The 13383-nt window shown below is 50.2% G+C and overlaps 2 protein-coding genes across 4 annotated transcripts in view; both read left to right on the top strand.

Annotated features, from left to right (window-relative positions):
• The window catches only part of LOC108638075 (protein ZNF738-like), a 132978-nt gene that overhangs the window by 68993 nt on the left and 50602 nt on the right, over window positions 1-13383 (top strand). The gene's annotated exons all lie outside the window — the stretch shown is intronic.
• LOC102174471 (myeloid cell surface antigen CD33) lies at window positions 5177-10048 on the top strand. 3 transcript variants are annotated; one of them, XM_018062955.1, is made up of 7 exons: window positions 5177-5265; window positions 5330-5710; window positions 5915-6193; window positions 6421-6474; window positions 8865-8931; window positions 9268-9348; window positions 9624-10048. In XM_018062955.1, the coding sequence occupies exons 1-6, from the start codon at window positions 5229-5231 to the stop codon at window positions 9338-9340; spliced, it is 891 nt and encodes a 296-aa protein (XP_017918444.1). In that variant the 5' UTR covers window positions 5177-5228; the 3' UTR covers window positions 9341-9348; window positions 9624-10048. The 3 variants fall into 3 exon arrangements, with proteins under 3 accessions (XP_017918444.1, XP_017918445.1, XP_017918443.1); XM_018062956.1 differs by having other exon boundaries at window positions 9619-10048; XM_018062954.1 differs by lacking the exons at window positions 8865-8931; window positions 9268-9348; window positions 9624-10048 and having other exon boundaries at window positions 6421-7283.

The following is a 13383-nucleotide window of genomic DNA, read 5'->3' as shown; positions in this document are numbered from 1 at the left end:
CTGGTAGTCCAGTGGTTAAGACTTCACCTTCTAAAGCAGGAGATGCAGCTTTAATCCCCAGTCAGGGAGCTGGAATCCCACACGCCTCGACAGTCAAAAAAATAAACCATGAAACGGAAGCAATGCTGTAACAAATTCATTAAAGACTTTTAGGGCCTCCCTGGTGGCTCAGGGGTAAAGAATCCACCTGCCAATGTAGCAGACACTGGTTCGATCCCTGATCTGGGAAGATCCCACATGCTGGGGAGCAACTAAGCACAAGAGTCACAAGTACTGAGCCTGTGTTCTGCAACAAGAGAACGCCGCTCAATGAGAAGCCAGTGCCCCACAGCTGGAGAAGCCCCCACTCGCCGCAACTGGAGGAAAGCCCACACAGCAGTGAAGACCCAGCACAGCCAAATAAATAAAGTTAAAAACAGATAAAGACTTTAAAAACTCAAATAGATCTCTCAAAATTGCTTTTCAGAGTTAATATCCTATAAGTAAGAAGATCTTCAGTGCTTCCCAGGTGGCACGTTTGATCCCTAGGTTGGGAAGATTCCCCAGGAGTGGGGCATGGCAACCCACTCCAGTATTCTTGCCTGGAGAATCCCTTGGACACAAGAGCCTGGTGGGCTATGGCCCACAGAGTTGCAGAGAGTTGGACACAACTCAAGAACCTTGGCACGCACGCACAAGAAGTCCTTCAAGGCTTAAAGACCATCATAGAAGTTTACAAGGCTCAAAGCCCTTGTAACAGTTCCTGTTAACACTGCCATTTTGGCACTGAGGATGAAGGTCTGTCCCAGGTCTTCAAGGGATAAACAGAACTGCTGAACTTTGACACTGTTATTCCTAATGTGTGGGGGACTGCCCGTGAAGGGTTAAGTCTTGGGAGCTGCTCGGCGTTATGCAGAGCCTTAGGCACGTCCCTAAGCTCCCTGTCCCGCCCCCCTGAAGAATTTACTACCCTTAAGGCTCCGGGACGTCTAGTTCTTGCAACATTTCATAGAAGATAGATTAGCTTATTGTTAGAAGATAGATTATCTATTTGTGATCTGTACACAATGGTAAGGGTCTTGTGATTGTATCTGGAGATTAAGAACAATTTTGTGAATGTCAGAAGTCACGTACTTTATCCTATATATACTGCAGCACAATAAAGGAAGGCATCAGCCATTTTGGTCTGATCCTCTCAACCCCATCTTTTGTCTCTCTCTTATTTTTCTTAGTGGGGACGCTCCGTTCTCTCCCTGTGCAGGTGCGACTCTTGCTTGTGCTGGCTGCGGCACTAATGCTCATATGTTGTGGGCATCCCTTCCAACCATAAGTAAATTCTTTGCTGTAATTGATTTATGAGTATAATCTTTAGTGGGCTTTCCTGGTAGCTCAGTTAGAACTGGTTTCATTCAGAGCCCAATTCCAGTTCACTACAGGAGTTAAGGGGCTTCCTAGGTGGCGCTAATGGCAAAAAACCTGCCTGCTGATGCGGGAGATATAAGAGATGAGAGTTCGATCCCTAGGTCTGGAGGATCCCTTGGAGGAGGAAAGGGCAACCCACTCCAGCACTCTTGACAGAAGAATCCTATGGACAGAGGAGCCTGGTGGGCTACAGTCCATGGGGTCGCAGAGAGTCAGACATAACTGAAGTTGGACAGCATGCACGCATGCAAGAACATAAGAGTTAAAAGCAAGGAGACCCTCAGGAGGCCCCTTCCCCTTGGGAGGTGCCTACAGGTTTGGAATTCATTCCAGCCTCCAGAGACTCTCTCTTGCCCTCAAGCAGACCCAGAGTTGGACTGATCCATTCCGTCCTGGATTCCCTATAATTTGGAGCATTTTGTTTGAATCCTAGCCAGGAGCCTGAGGTTTCCTACCTCATCAGACTCTGAATCAGAGACATCTGATGATACTGGGGAAATGATTCCCTCCAGAAAGACCTACTAATAATACTCCTGAGTCCAAGCTCGCTCTGCTCACCACATGACAGGCCAGTGAATCGGAGACAAGCCTGCTGAGGCAAGGGATACAGCTTTATTCAGAAAGCCTGCTGACCGAGAGGATGGCAGACTTCAGTGTAAAAATAACCCTCTTATTGGAGTCTGGATGCCGGGATCTGTTACAGATCAGAGACTGGGGCAGGGGGAGGTGAGGAAAGTAAAACGGTCATTGATCTTGCAAATATCTCCTAGAATGGCAAGCCTCAGGCAGGGGATGTGTTAATTTCTTCCTTCCTGTAGCCATCCACAAGTGGACAGAGTCCTGAACAAGGGCTCTTCAGTTTTACCAGTTAGGCAGAGGGGCAGGTTCTCTGAGGCAGGCAATTATGTATGATTATAATAACAAAAGTAATGAAAAGCAAGTCAAAGAGACAGTCCCAACCTGGAATCAGAATTAGCTTTTCCCTGCAACAATATTGGATGTGGCTCCTCTTAGCCAGTCCCAGAGCTCACCTGGGGGCAGGTGGCAGCCAGGGAAGCTGTCTCATAGAGCCCTTAATCACTTTCTAGAGCTCAGCTTTGTTCTTATTGGAAGAGCAAAACATCACAGCCCCTCCCAGGGCAAATTTCTACCAGGTGCAGTCAGCATGTGTGTGTGCTAGGTCACTACAACCTTGTCTGACTCTTTGCGACCCCATGGACTATAGCCCACCCGGCTTCTCTGTCCATGGGATTCTTCAGGCAAGGATACTGGAGTGGGTTGTCATGCCCTTCTCCATGGGATCTTCCTGATCCAGGGATCGAATCTGGGTCTCCTGCATTGAGAACAGATTCTTTACTTAATAAATTTCCATCCCCACCTATTTATTAGGCCTGGAGAGTACCAGGAATATTAACCTGGGCCCTTTGTGCAACTGCAAATAGGTGGAGCCCCAATAACTTCCAGCCACTGTCCTCCTAGACCTGCTAGGCAAAGCCCCATCACCCCAAGTGCATCGGACTAGCAGGCGGAGCCGTGGAGTTGTGAAACTCGGCCACCCTGATCTTGGTCAACATGGTAACCCACTCCAGTATTCTTGCCTGGGAAATGCCATGGACTGAGGAGCCTCACAGGCTACAGTCCATGGGGTCGCAGAGTCGGACACGACTAAGTGACTGAGCAAGCAGGCAAATGATGAAGAGTAGTAACTCCGATACATGCCCCGGAGTGCCTTGCTCCCTGGTATGCAGGGTGGTGTGGTTTAGTTGCTAAGTCGTGTCCGACTCTTGTAGAAGGAAGAAACAACTGGTTCTATCTTGAAAGCAGGACTCCATCTTGGGCCCGACTGTGGACTTTGAACTATCTGCCCAGTATCTATGGAAACAACATACCAACTAGAAAACCAGGCCCCCGGGAAGGAAGAGCCCCAGGGCTCCCCGTCCCCTAAAAGAATACCCTAATTATTTGTATAACCGAATAGAATCATACATCTATTATGCTTATTGGAGTACGACCACTATTGATAATTGTCCACTGTTAACTACCTACGCTTAAGGCATATGAATCAAGAGTTAACTTTGATTGTATATTCCTTTTCTTTTGCTCAGACTAGTTTCAGGGAATTTGGAGAGGTGGGTTTGGGGACGTACACTTAGAGTATAAAAGGTTTTCACAAAAACTGGTTGGGGTCCTTGGCTAAGAGCAGACTCTGCCTTGTATCCGCCGGTGTAATAAACTGCACACGCCACTATCTGCGATGTCCTTCTAAGTGAGTTTGATTCTCGAATGCGTGGCTACAACACTGTGACCCCAGGGACTGTAGCCCACCAGTTTCCTCTGTCCATGGGATTCTCTAGGCAAGATACTGGAGTGGGTTGCTATTTCCTTCTCCAGGGGATCTTCCCGACCCAGGAATCAAACCCAGATCTCCTGCATTGCAGGCAGATTCTTTACCTACTGAGCTATGAGGGAAGCCCCCAGTACCAGAGCAGGTTCCAGAGGACAGGATGCAGAGCCAGGAGAGGCAGCAGCAGGTCCCGGCTTCTCAAGTGCCTTGGGTTGTTAGTTGCCCTCTCTGGACTGCAGCATCTCTCTGAAAGATGGGTAAATGAGCACCATCTCTCAAGACTGTAAAGCTGTGATAAGAGAAGGTCTGAGGTTCCTCCTCTGCATGCACACACGTACACACATACGCTTCTGTCACGACTTCCTCTTGCTTCACAGGGCTATTGGTTCCTTGAAAGAGGGAACCTAGACATCAAACAATCCTAGAAAAGAGCTTGGCCCTTCCCATTCCCTCTACTGTGCCCGCCTGATGAAAAGAATTGACTCCTTGGAAAAGACCCTGATGCTGGGAAAGACTGAGGGCAGGAGGAGAAGGGGACGACAGAGGATGAGATGGTTGGATGGCATCACCGACTCCATGGCCATGAGTTTGAGCAACCTCAAAGAGATGGTGAAGGAGAGGGAAGCCTGGCGTGTTACAGTCCATGGGGTGCAAAATCAGACACGACTGAGTGACTAACAGTTTCACGTTCACTTTAGAAGGCTAAAGGTTTCTTTTACAAACGAGAGGCAGGGGACGTGGGGCAGTCTGTCTCTGGGAAAGGCCTTTAGGGTCTTGCTCAATGTCAGCTCCACACCTGGAAGAACTGAGGACCTCTAGGGTCTGGACTAGGTCCCAGTCACTGGGTTCTCAGTCCCAGCACTGTTGACTTTGGGGCTGGATGATTTCTGTTGCAGGAGTAGGTGCTGGGGGTGGAATATAGCATGTTAAGAACCCTCTGTCCAGACCCATCACATGCCAGTTTCACCCAGTATCCAAATGTCCCTTGGCGTGTTGGGGCAGGGGTAAAAATCACCAGTCTGGACAACAGGGTGACCCTCCCTGGCCAGGGCAGCAGGACCCAGCCATTGAGACATCTACTACATTCCCCCTCCCCACATGCCTTTGAGGTCTGCACACGCCCCTGGTGCACCCGTGACAGGTCAGGGGGTGCCTCCACCAAGGTCCAGAGGCCTGAAGGTTCATAAGCCACATTCCTCATCCCCACTGCACTGCTGGATGGATGAGCCCCAGATGGGGTCAGGACAGGGGGCCCCTGCTTGTCTGCTCCTCTCTGGGCAGGTCTCCGGGGTCTCTGGGCCCAGGGGTGTCCCGTCCGCTGTGTGTGGAGGGGGAGGAGCTCCGGCTCTGAAGTTCCTCTTCTGTGAACAGTCTCTTGCTCCTCCCCAGCTCCCCTCGCGTCTCCCCACAGCCCTACCTCCCTCTCCCTTCCCTTCTCTTTTCATACACAGGACGCCCAGCCCAGACACCCTCCTGCTCAGACATGCTACCGCTGCTGCTGCCGCCGCTGCTGTGGGCGGGTGAGTGGACGGCGGGGCGGGGGTCGGCGGGGCGGGGGCTCGGCTGATCCTCGATTCCTCGCAGGGTCCCTGGTTCAGGATCCGAGATACCATCTGGACGTGCCGCGGGCCGTGTCGGTGCAGGAGGGCTTGTGTGTCCGCGTGCCCTGCTTCGTCTACCATCCCAGGGAAGGCTGGAAAGACTCTGACCAAGCTCACGGCTACTGGTTCCGGGAAGGGGCCGAGGTATCCACGGATGCCCCCGTGGCCACAAACAAATTAGATCGTGAAGTTCAGAAGGAGACCCAGGGCCGATTCCACCTCCTCGGGGACCCCAGGAACAAAAACTGCTCCCTGGAGATCAGAGACGCCAGAAAGAGAGACAGAGGTTCCTACTTTTTTCGTGTGGAAAGAGGAACTATGAAATGGAGTTACAGGTCTGAACGGTTCTTCCTGAATGTGACAGGTAAGCAGTGGATCTGGGAGAGGCCAGAGTGGGGGTCATGGGGGTCCCAGGGCAGGGCTGGGTGGGGGCCCCTCCTGGGAGGCACTGAGGGTAAAGCAGGTGGGGGCTCAGAGGGAGGGGCTGGACTGAAGCCTGAAGCTTCTCTGGGGGGGCCACACCTCAATGCCTCCTCCTGACCTCCCATCTGCCCCCTCCTCTCACCAGCCCTCACCCACCAGCCCCACGTCCTCAGCCCGGGGGCCCTGGAGCCCGGCCGCCCGGGGAACCTGACCTGCTCTGTGCCCTGGGCCTGTGAGCGGGCCACGCCCCCCATCTTCTCCTGGACGTCAGCTGCCCCCAGCTCCCTGGGCCCCAGGACCCCCTTCTCATCGGTGCTCACCCTCACCCCACGGCCCCAGGACCACGGCACCAGGCTCACCTGTCAGGTGAAGCTGCCCACAAGTGGGGCGATGGCGGAGCGGACCATCCTGCTCAGTGTCACCTGTGAGTGAGGGGTGAGGATGCCGGAGGGGCTCTGAGGGTATGCTGGGCAGGGGAACCAGGCTGGGGATTTGTGGTGCTCTTTTCCTGGAGGCCCAGCTGGGGAGGGGGCTAGAGGGACATAAGGCCTGTCCTGCCTGGGTTCTGCAGATCTGGGTGGGGCGGGGAGGGAATGACTACACTTCCGTCACCCTGGTCCCCCCGCTGAGGAAGGAGATCCTCTCTTCCAGTTCCAGGTGCTCCACAGAGCCCAGTGACCAGAGGCTTCCAAGGAGACAGCACAGGTAGGAAGGAGGTCCCCTCCTGGGCTGTCAGGATCGAGGCTGCTTCTGGCTCAGGGCTGGGCTGCTCTCTGCTGGTCCCTGCCTCACTCTGGACCCTCCCCAGTGACCAGAGCCCCCTAGTGGGTGAACCCAGTGGTCCCTGCCCCTCCCCTGTCCCCATGGCCGCTGTGCCCAGCTGTCCCCACCTCCCCTCACTCCCCTGGGACTTGTCCACTTCCTCCTCTGCTCCCCAAGAGCAGGGCGACATCCACAGGGCAGAGCCCACCCCTCAAAGCCCCTCACCACCCACGACCTGACTCCTTCAGCTCTGCAGTTTTTTCCCTCCCCATAGCTTGTAACTTATGCATGTTTTGATGGATCATATATTTTGAAAGCGTTTTGTTTTCACCAAGGCCGTATATGTGACAGCTTTTGATCTTTGCCCGTACCAGATGAAAGCTGGCATCTCTACATGGCGTTGCTTATTTAAACGCATTATTTTTATTGAGGAAAAATCAGATAAAATAAAATCGACCGTTTTAGCCAGTTTAAAATAGACAATAGTTGGCTTCGAGAACATTCACGATGTTGTACAAGTCTCACTACTCCCTAAACCCATCCATCTCAGATTTTCATCATCCCAGAGAGAAGCCTGGTGCCCACGAAGTAGTCACTCACCACACTGTCCTCCCCAGCCCGGGGCAACCACGGACCTGCTGTCCGTGTCTATGGATCTGCCTATGGGGGACATTTCATACAAGTGGAATGTTACAAGACTGTGGCCTTTTCCATGTGGCTCCTTTCGCATAAAAAACCATTTTCCAGAATCATTCATTAAGCGTGTATCAGTATCAATTTCTTTTTGTCTGAATAATATTTCATTGCATGGATGGACCAGCTTCTGTTTATCTGTTTAGCAGTGGTTGGACATCTGCGTTGTTTCTACTCTGGGGCTATTACAATGCTGCTGTGAGTGTTGCTATACATTTTTGGTTTTTGATCATTGCAGTTTTCTCGGGCATATACCTTGGAGTGAGATTTCTGGGTCAAATGGTAGATTCTACATTTAAACTTCTGAGGAAATGTCAGCAGTTTTCCACACTGACGAGACCATTTTACGTTCCCACCATCAATATATGTGGGTTCCAATTTCTCCAAATCCTTGTGGATGTTGTTATTTTCCTTTAAAACTGCAACAGAAATTTGGGTGTGAAGAAATATCTCATCATGATTTCAATTATGTTTATGGAATGAGTAATGATGCCATTCCTTTTTTAAAATGAAATTATTGGTCATTTGGAGAAATTTTTTTATCCATTTTTCCATTTTTAAAATTGCAATGTTTGTCTTTTTGTTGTTGAATTGTAAGCTTTTTAAATACAGTTTAGATACTACATACATATCAGATCTATGATGTGCAAATATTCTCTCCCATTAAATGGGTTGGCTTTTCACTTTCTCAGTAGTGTCAACTGATAAGCAGAATTTTTCATTTTCATGAAGTCCAACTCATGCATTTTCCACACTCTGCAACCTCCCCCCCCTCCGCCCGCCTCCATTCAACTGCTGGAAGGTAAGCCCATGGGGATGGGGTGAGGCGTGGGCACATGGGGTCTGGCATCCAGTGAGTCAAAAAGGTCTGGAGTCCTCGTGGGAGAGGAAGGACCCAAGATAAGGTCTAGCTGGTGAATTTGTCCTGGTCCCACCTTCCTGCAGGCCAGTCACGGCGTGTGGCAAGGTGGTGCTGAAATCACTAGATGGCCTCTTAGGGGGGCTCCAGTGAGCTTTGGTTCTTTATGACTCAGCACAGAAAGGATTCATCAAGAGGCTAAGTCACAGATAAGAAGTGATTTATTAAAACAGGACACTGAGGAGGCTTACAATTTTCCAGAGGGTGCCATGCCCCGAGATCTCAGTGGTTTACAGTCTCATAAAGAAAGGAAAGGTGGAAACAGGGAGAAGATCACCTCCTTCTTAATTCTTGAGTAGGCGTCACATTTCCTCACTAGCTCCCCTTCCACATCATGCTGGGGAGTCTTCTTGTCCCCACATGGTCAAGCTGGGGCTGCTGAGGCATCATGGAAAATTCGCATCTCAGTACAATGAGGGTCTTTCACTTTGAAGGGTCCTCTGTCCATAAATTATTATTTTTTCATGTGCGTAGACAGCATGTCCTAGGGCTCATTAACTCACCGAGCTCACTGGGCAGCGTGTGGGGTCTCGTGTTGCTGTCATTTTACTGGGGCCACATCTCATGCTGCAGCTGCATGGGTTTTGTTGCTAAGCAAGACTGCTCTCTTGAGTGACCATTAACTTGCAGGGTCTCTCATACCTTTTTCTTTACCTACGATCCCCTAGTGGGCTTAAACGATTTAATCACCTACTTTGTTCGTTTACTCTGTCCCTGCCAGTCCTGGTGGCCATCTTGGAAGCGGCTGTCAAGATCCCGCTCCTCTTCCTCTGCCTTCTGGCCCTCCTGTGAGCACTGCCCCGGGCGAGGGGAGGGGTGGGCAGGGCAGGGCGCAGGGGGCTGCAGCCTTGAACCAGCACCACCGGGGGTGGCGCAGGGCCAGCAGGAGGCTGATGGGAAGGGGTGGGGTTGGGGTTGGCAGTGCTTAGGGTTCCCTTGGGGTATGGGCTGTCCTCTGTCCGGTGTCAAGGTTGGAGGCACCTGCTGTGCTCTGGAGGGTCTGTGGGGTCTTCCACCTATCAGCCCTCCTGCCCCTGAACAAGGAACGGGGGATGGGTGAGTCTGCTGCCCAGTTGCACCCTGTTCTGGCCAGAGTGAAACAGCCTGGTCTCTTCTTCTCTCAGTGTGAGGTCCTGCAGGAGGAAAACAGCCAGGCCAGCAGGGGGCACCGCAGATGCAACCGCCATCCCAGGTTAACCCTTCAGGTGAGCGATGCAGGCATCTCACTGCCCAGCATCACACTGCACACCTCCCCCAGGATGGCCTTTGGGATTGCCCAGCTCAGTGTGGCCAAAGAAGAGCTGCCACCTTCCTCCCCAAACTCACTTCTCTGCTTGGCTCCCTGTCACACTGATGACAAGACAGCCTCTAAGGCCAGATGTTGGGAAGGGGGCAGGCTTTCCCCTCTTTCATCACCCCCTTCCATCCTCTGGGATCCAACAGTTCACTAAATGCTGTCCATTCTTCCTCCTAAGCACAGTTCATCTAGAAGTCCGTATCCTCCCCGTCGTGACCCTGGTCCTTCCAGCAGCCTCATCTCTTCCCTGAGTCACTGAACCCATGCACCTCCTGCTTCCTCTCACTGGGAAACACGGCCCTCGGGTCAGAGGACTCGCCAGAGACAGTTCCTGTCCACTTTCCGCACAGTCGGAGCAGCTCTGTTTCCTCCCCACCCAGGGGACGGAGGGGCCCACACTGCAGGCTGGATTCGAAGCCCTGGGGGGCTCTCCCATGCTGACTCTCCGCACAGATCACCCCTCTGTCTGCATCTCCCAACATCTCCACACCCAGCCTGGTCAGGATCTGCGACTCTGAGACTGTATGTGCAGTTTCTTCTCCTGAAACGCCCTTTCCTCCCCATCCCTGCCTCTCAGAATATGAGCAACCTTCAGGCTCAGTCTTCAACATCACTGTGTGTGCGTGTATGTGTGCACTTCATCGTCTGGTTTTGGTTGGAAGAGCGACATAGGTTTAATTATAGATTATTCATTAAGTATTACTGCGTGTCTACTCTAAGCCATCTTGTTGTAGGTGCCCAGTGGGCATCAGTGAATACAACATCAAAATTCTGTGTCATTGGGACTTCCCTGGTGGTTCAGTGGCTAAGACTGCCCTCCCAGGGCAGGTGAGCTGGGTTCGATCCTGGATCAGGGAGCTAGATCCCACAGGCTGAAACTAAGTGTTCACCTGCTGCAACCAGAGATCCTGCATGGGGCAACTAAGACAGCTAGATTGAAAAAAGTAAAGAAATCAATATATTTTAAAATCTGTCATCAAGCGCAGGGCACAGATTTGTGGTTGCCTAGGGGAAGGGGTGGTGGGGGAGGGCTGGACTGGGAGTCTGCGGTTAGCAGATGCAAACTGTGGTATGCAGAATGGATAAACAGCAAGACCCTCATTCTACTGCGGAGCATGGGGAATTATATTCAACATCCTGTGATAAACTATTATGGAAAGAATAGGAAAAAGAATGTATATGTATGTAGAACTGTTAGGTAGTTAGAATAGGAAAAAGGAGTCCAGAATGGCAGAGACTAAAAGACAAGGAAGGGAAAAGCCCGTGAAAATAGAACAAAGGAAGGTCCGAGGACCAGAGTGAGGACCTCCGGCAGAACAAAGGGCACTCCTGGCTAGCCCAGTTTACACAGGGCAGGTCCGGGAGGAAAAAGCACAGAAAAAGAGGAGCCAAAGGGCTGGGGGCGGGGAGTTCTCTTCTGCACGTGTGTGTGTGCGTACTCTGTCTCTCTTTCTCTCTCACTCGCTCTTCTCTTCGCGTCTTTTGGGTGGGCATGCCCTCATGCCTCGAGGATGTATTTTCCTTTATTTTCTAAATAAAGCTGAGCTGTAACACGGAGCTGTAACACTGATCTGCCCGAGAGCTAAGACATGGTCTGTCTGAGGGCCTTAACGTCCGTTGCTTCAAATTTTTGTGGTGACGAGACAGAACCATGGAAATTACACACTCCTCTGACATGACTGAATCGCTTTGCTGGACAGCAGAAATTAACACAACATTTTGTAAATTGCAAATCAACTATGGCGTGGCGCGGCATGCATGCTCCATCGTTTCCAACTCTTTTGTGACCCCATGGACTATAGCCCGCCAGGCTCCTCTGTCCATGGGATTTCCCAAGCAAGAATACTGGAGTGGGTTGCCATGGCCTCCTCCAGAGGATCTTCCTGACACAGGGGTCAAACATGTCAATAAAAAAGTTTCTTTTTTACAGCTCTATCATGAAGACGCTGTCCTTCTGGAAACAAAGATACGCACAGAAGGAAATAAGGGGGAAATTTGAGAGTGTTTGATGGTAATATGTGTTTAGACAAGCATCATCCAGGGAAAGACCACATGACATTTAGGGGGACAATTTTGTATATTTAAGAGGTGAGGTTTGAGCCAAGACTTGATGATGGTAAGAAAGCAGGTTCTGTGTTCACCTGAGAGAGTTATCCCAAGACGGTGGGTGTGAGGGAGGGGAAACAGAGCATTAAAGCTCTAATGCAGCTGTGTTGTGCTGAGGAAGCAACCAGAGGCTGGTGTGTGACAGCATAGGGAAGCAAGGGGACGTTCGGAGAAGCTGGGGGGATGCTACAGACCCCAAGGCGGTACAGACTTTGGAAAGGCTTCAGGCCAAGGCAGTTTCCAGAAGTCTTTGAGGAGAGCAGTCATATGATTGAACTTTCATTTGAAAAAGATCTTCATGAAAATGCAAATGAAAACCGCAGTGAGGTTCAATGGCCACCGATCAGACTCATCAAAAAGTCTACAAGTGGTAAATGCTGGAGAAGGTGTGGAGAAAAGGGAGCCTTCCTACACTGCTGATGGGAATGTAAACTAGTGCGGCCACTATGGAGAACACAGTGGAGGGTCCTTAAAAAACAAAAATAGAGTCACCATATGATCCAGCAATCCCACTCCCGGGCATTTATCCAAAGAAAGCTCTAATTCAAAAAGATACATGCAGCCCCAGGTTCATAGCAACACTGTTCACAATAGCCAAGAAGTGGAAGCAATCTAAGTGTCTATCAATAGATAAAGAGATAAAAAAGATAATGGTCTATGTATATAACGGAATATTACTCAGAAATATTACTAAAATGAAAAGAAATAATGCCATTTGCGGCAACATGGATGGGCCCAGAGATTATCACATTAAAGTAAGTCAAAGACAAACATTATATAAATCACTTATATGTAGAATCTAAAAAATAATACAAATGAATGTATTTCCAAGACAGACATAGACTCACAGACATAGAAAACAAATTTATGGTTACCAAAGGGGAAAGCGGGTGGGGAGAGGGATAAATTAGAGGTTTGGGTCTAACTTAAGAGTTTGGTGTCTGACTCTGTGTGACCCTGCAGACGATAGTCCTCCAGGCTTCCCTGTCCATGGGATTCTCCAGGCAAGAATACTGGACTAGGTTGCCATGTCCTCCTCCAGGGGATCTTTCACACCCAGGGATGGAAGCCAGGTCTCCTGCGTTGCAGGTAGTCTCTTTACTGACTGAGCCGCCAGGGAAGCCTCATATACATACTACTATATATAAAATATATAATCAATGAGGACTTAATGTTATTCTGTAGTACCCTATATGGAAAAAAAGCTAAACAAGAATGGATATATGTATGTGTATAAATAAATCATGTTGCTTTACAACTAAAACTAACACAGTCTTGTAAGCCAACTATATTCTAATACAAAATAAAAACTAGATTAAATTGAAGAATAAATCCTTTGGGGCACATTTAAAAGAAGTTTTGTCTGCACTGACTCACAGAACATGTGTTTGCCCTTTTTGTTTTACGTGAAGCAAGATGCTATACAGTTTTATTCTGAAAATGCAATTGAAAGTTTGTGAATCAGAATAGTAGGTTTTTTTCTTTAAAAAATTCCATGTCATAATTCCAGAAAACCCCCAGAATGCTGCCAGGACACTAATTCTAGAAAACCCCAGAATGCTGCCAGGACACATGGCAGTGTCACCAGCGACAGAGCTCTAGACCCGCCAGTGCTGTGTGTTGGGGGAGGAAGTGAGGGCCCCTGGCGGGGGGCATCTGGCCGGCCGGGACCAGGTGAGTCGTATCCCTTGTGGCCTCCAGGTCACCACCCAGAGACGCTCACTGCTGGGGGGATGCATGAATGTGTGGCTGGCGGCTGCCTTCACTCCACCCAGGAGCCCATTCTAGTCTTCTGCTCCAGACGCTCCCACAGACCGTAAAGAGCCCTGCATCTCGC

This window comes from Capra hircus, chromosome 18 (genome assembly GCF_001704415.2).
Source record: "Capra hircus breed San Clemente chromosome 18, ASM170441v1, whole genome shotgun sequence".
Taxonomy (NCBI): domain Eukaryota; kingdom Metazoa; phylum Chordata; class Mammalia; order Artiodactyla; family Bovidae; genus Capra; species Capra hircus.
The sequence above is the reverse complement of the archived record's forward strand: the minus strand, read 5'-3'. Positions and strand labels throughout refer to the sequence as shown.

Excerpts from the sequence above, each read along its gene's own strand:
- LOC102174471 (XM_018062954.1), top strand. The coding sequence starts at position 5,229 with ATGCTACCGCTGCTGCTGCCGCCGCTGCTGTGGGCGG. Across the intron at positions 5,266-5,329 it reads GCCGCCGCTGCTGTGGGCGG|GGTCCCTGGTTCAGGATCCG; the intron begins GTGAGTGGACGG and ends GATTCCTCGCAG. Across the intron at positions 6,194-6,420 it reads CATCCTGCTCAGTGTCACCT|TTCCAGGTGCTCCACAGAGC; the intron begins GTGAGTGAGGGG and ends CCTCTCTTCCAG.